The following is a 4,805-nucleotide window of genomic DNA, read 5'->3' as shown; positions in this document are numbered from 1 at the left end:
ACAGCATGATGATTTGATAATATGTTTTGGTAATAGTTAAAATGCAGGGAAAGGCTTTATTGCGACAAGGCTGAACTCGATCCGGTGACTTAACTGTTTTACTGGTAAGACTGCATCATTTCAGGGGAATGAAGAAAAGAAAAAATGGTCAATAATAAGCGCTACCTACTGGAGTCTAGGGTTAACGCACTGGAGTTAGGGTTACAATTTCAACTATCGAAATATCACCAAGCAGGCAATGGCTTCGTTCAAATGTAGAAGCAATTTTCACCCGTCATACTTTGACGTGCGATTTTCTAGTATAACTAGCAAGATAGTTTTGGTGAATTTATTTTTTAATCAGTTTATCTTAAATTTTATGTATCAAATTAAACCGAAGTAAACATCATGTTAATACTTTTTAGCAAATCAACAAAGCCTTTATTGCAGTTTCTTTGAATACATTAGTTTACAGAATTTCAAACAGGTGGAACAACGAGAAGAGTTTTTGTTAGCATCAATTGACACCTGAATCACATTATTGCCTAAAAAATAATCAGTCAAAATAATATTTGAGCAAGACAACTCATTCCGAAACCATGTATGAAGCATTGTATTAACTTGATAAGCAGCCCTTCGGCGACTATAAGTAACATCGAATATCGGAGTCCATTCTGTTGGAGTCAATACTGCAACAGCTGCAGTTCCATAAAACTCGTACATGCAAACATTCTCGACCAGATGCTTATGCAAGTCATTAACAAACTGGAAGGACTCCCACCAGTGGTACACGTTAAGCGCTAGTTTTTGGTCTGATGGCAAATCCTTATTATCTCTGTAGAGAATCAAAACTCTTTTTCCCATTCTCCACATGGAATTTAAAGAAATTCCAAAATCACCTGATTCGAGCAACAAATCGCCAAAAGTATTCTTCAACAAGCTTAATATTTCCTTGTGTTGCCACTTTTCAAGGATCCTACTTCGAAAAGTTCCGCTTAATAGTCGATGGAAATCCAGGATAACAACTTCGTTGGTAACTAGTAAAAAGTCTTTTACTTGCTGTAAAATGTCTTCCAAAGTTGGAAGGTTGAAGTGCAGCCAGTCATGGGTTATTTTTATCTTGCTTCGCATTAGAATACTTCTTTCGTGCCACACCCGAAGATCCAAGAACCTTATGCCGTAAACTAACTGATTGAAGACGTTTTCTTCTTGCGTATAAACGTACCTATGATACAAGGTATCTCTCATAGGACTATATTTCAGGTAACATCCAGAATTATGAGTTCCAGGTATCATCAGACAGCTCAAACGTTTGTCTCCTATTTCTTTCCTCATGTCATACATCCAGTTGGGATATGTTCTTAAACACGATGAATGTGCAACTTTCCCTGCTTCGACATAAGCAGCCCATAACCCTAGGCAACCGGAAATCATTGTATTTTTATCAAACTGGACTTCAGGGATAGAATAATTTGTTTCAATTCGACCTTCAGGACAATCTGTAGGCATATGTAAAGCCAGAGGCTCCGGTAGATATTCTGTGGGGTTTGCGGAATATAAACCGACAAAAGGGAAGCCCATTTGTATCCTTTCGCAATCAACATCGTAATAGTTAAGTATTATTCTTCGGCCGGGAAATTCACGGAAGAGACTGAATTGAGCCAATGATGATACTGTGATGAAAACTTTGGGGGCTTGAATGAAAAGAAAAAATAAAATTATTCAAAGTTATTTGGCATCAAATATCGGAAACTCGTAAAACTAATATTGACATCGGGAAGCTACGCTTCTTATTGCACGTTGGCTGCAAGAGTGAACTGAAAAAAAAAATCGTCCAAAAAAAAAATGCGTTATGTCTACTACTTTCAAAGCGCATGCGCAGAACTTTATGCAAACTCGTTAAAAAATTTATCTAGAGCGAAGTCTCTGTGTTGCAGTAGGCTAGTGCGTTCAACTGTTCATCACTTTCGAAGGGAAAGAGTTGGAAAAACAGGTACAGTTTGATTACGGATTGTATGGAAGGGCAAGCATCCGATTTACAGGTGGAAATGGACGCATCTTTTAGTTTTCAGGGATACCAGTTTTTGCAGATGTATGTTAGCCTCTGAATTAAGCAGAATCACATTCAAATGAGCGGAACACGCGCATCAAAATTTTACTTTTCTTCCTCATTCAGATAGACTCATCTAAATTGGACGTTTGCCAATTCCATACTATCCGTGGTCAAACAGTATTGTGGTACTTTTCAGAGACCACCCTCTGTTGTTCTTGCAATTGCGACATGGCAAATCTTCCAGTAACCTCAGGTTTTTCCCTACACCTTATGTGAATACTAGCAAAAATACCCGGCGTTGCCAGGGTCAGTAATAATTGTGAGAAACAATCTCTACTACCTTTGTCTTCTGTTTTAACTGAAAGAACTCAAAACACACTGCTTTGATGTGATTAAAAATCGAGCTTCTTCCATTTTCATAAAAGTAAAATAGCAATAAGTATAAAGAACGAACGAGTATTCATTAAGAAACGAAAGCATGAATTTAAGCATATAAAAATTTGAAGAATTTCCACAATATGAACTAACAAAACAAAGATCAATAAAAAACCGTGCGCTTTATTTAATTAAATAGTACACACACACGAAAAGAAAAAAAAGCTCTCTACTATGTTTCCCTAAGTGTTCCAAAAGTAGAGTATAGCCTAAGTTGCTCGCTGATAATGTAGCTATCTATGGTGAAAAATGGTTAAAATCCGTTCAGTAGTTTTGAAGTTTACCTCGAATATCCCCACAGAAGTAGCCATCTATGTATAAAGATGAGGATACAATTCCTAAGAAAGCAATAAATGTCATGCTTGCTTCAGAGAAGCCTTGATTCAAAATTTTCATTATGATCACTTTTAATATAGCTGTTGTTAGGCAACGAATTTTCGTAACAATAGGTTTTATATTTAATCATTTAATGGGATAATTGCATGACATTTACTGTTTTCGATCATAACGTTTTCAAACTAAGTTTTTTAGGAATAAGTTGCTCCCTGTTAATGTAGCTAGCTATGGTGAAAAAATGGTTAAAATCCGTCCAGTAGTTTTCAAGTTTACCCCGGACATCCCCACAGAAGTAGCCATTTATGTATATAGATAACCCTTATGACCCTTTACGACTGGAGAATGTGTATGACAGAAATCCTTATTGCTCTCTTATCGGCATACAGGGTGTTCCGTTTTACCTGCAAAACCTCTATTTTCACAACCGTTAGTCTTAGATTCACACTTCCAATTGCAAAAATGTTACAAATCAAATCTAGAGTTAAGATATTGAGAATTTGAAGTAAAAATAAAAATGAGTCAAAAAATACAAAATTTCACTTTTTATACGGACCCCAGGTCCCCTAACTTATGTTTAGGGAAATAATCTCCATTGAAAAATTGGTCCATTGATCATCCTGTTGGGAAAATGAAAGTATTTTCTGAGTTCATAATATTTTTTTTTTTTCGCTTATTCTATCAATTTCAGTGACAAAAAGTACTACTTTTGACTGGAGGAAACAACCCCATTGTTCAGTCGAAAACATTGTTGCAAGAGCGATGAGATGATGAAAACTAATGCTGGATAGAAAGTTAGGTGGGAACAAGAAAAAAAAATTAATTTTGAGAAAAAAATTTACAACAATTACAGTTTGAACTGGTCTACTAATAACGTTTTACTTTTAACACATGCAGAACATCATCGCCAAGTATCATAAACTACGAATATAATGCCACTTTTTTAATGAATTCAGTTACATTTAACGTAATACGGTTGTCTAAATTTAAAATATTAAAATCTTTTTAGCTTGAACCATAATCTGTCAATTGCTTTTTTGGCTAGAAAGTTTCATTGAAACTAAACAAAAGCTGACTCTTTCGCCAAACCGTAAAGTGAAAGGAAATAGTTCCGTTTTACTTTTTTTCTAGGTTATCTAATTTTTAACGGCAACAAGGAATTCAAAACATAACTGCGTGCTCGTGCGGACAACAAATGCGCCAAATGACCGCAATTTCTTCTATTGCAGTGGCGTTAATACGTAAGTGCCGTACCATGTTGCCGAAAAACATTTATACAGAGTTTTAAATTATGACTAAATGGATGAGACAATGTACTTAAAAGTATTTTTGAAAAAAAAAATGACGGACCTTCCCGCAACTCAACGGACTGGAAGTATTGTAAGAAAGTTAACAAGAAAACGTGTCTCTCAATTGAAAAATAGACCTCATTTCAGTATCCAATATCACACTAGGGTAGAATTACGGTAACCGGGTCGCGTTGGCGGAGGTTTTCAAAAACAGCCAAATTTGGCACCTATGACTCAATGTAAACAAAGGAAATCCACCAATAAGGATAGACTAGAAGAAAATGGGTGGAGCTTCCGATGACTCAAACTATCACCTTGGTAACAAAGAGTGTTAACTTTCTTTCTCTGATCTTAACCGTAAAGAAAAAAAAATTATTTTTCCACTTTAAAATGCTGATAATGTAGTAAAATATAAAAAGAAACATTTTATCAAACCTAGTTTTAAGAAATCATCGAGCAGAGCTAACATTTTTTAATAGGTAAAACGATTAAATACTTGAGAAAAGGGGGGAAGTGTATATGAGGAATAGATAGTTGAGTTTTTCAAAAACCTTTAATGCAAAATATTAACTTAAGCTGTTTTTAGCTAGCGTGCACATTTTATTAGAACAAAATTGATAACTAGCAATTATCGCAAAAAGGAAACAAAACATTATGTAACATTAAAATTTGATGAAATTCACATAATTTGCTAAATAAATTGAAAATAGTACAAA

General features: G+C 35.0%; 1 protein-coding gene across 1 annotated transcript; it reads right to left on the bottom strand.

Moving 5' to 3' along the window:
- Positions 1-420: 420 nt before the first annotated feature.
- On the bottom strand, positions 421-1,560 carry LOC129223200 (PI-PLC X domain-containing protein 1-like). Its single transcript, XM_054857766.1, has one exon. It carries the CDS (start codon positions 1,558-1,560, stop codon positions 421-423), a length of 1,140 nt encoding a protein of 379 aa, XP_054713741.1.
- Positions 1,561-4,805: the final 3,245 nt, after the last annotated feature.

The sequence above is a fragment of the Uloborus diversus genome, chromosome 5 (assembly GCF_026930045.1).
Source record: "Uloborus diversus isolate 005 chromosome 5, Udiv.v.3.1, whole genome shotgun sequence".
In the NCBI taxonomy this organism is placed as follows: Eukaryota; Metazoa; Arthropoda; class Arachnida; order Araneae; family Uloboridae; genus Uloborus; species Uloborus diversus.
This window is presented reverse-complemented; position numbering and strand designations above follow the sequence as displayed.

Bases quoted from the DNA above. Each gene is read 5' to 3' on its own strand.
- LOC129223200 (XM_054857766.1), bottom strand. From the start codon at position 1,560: ATGGGCTTCCCTTTTGTCGGTTTATATTCCGCAAACCCCACAGAATAT.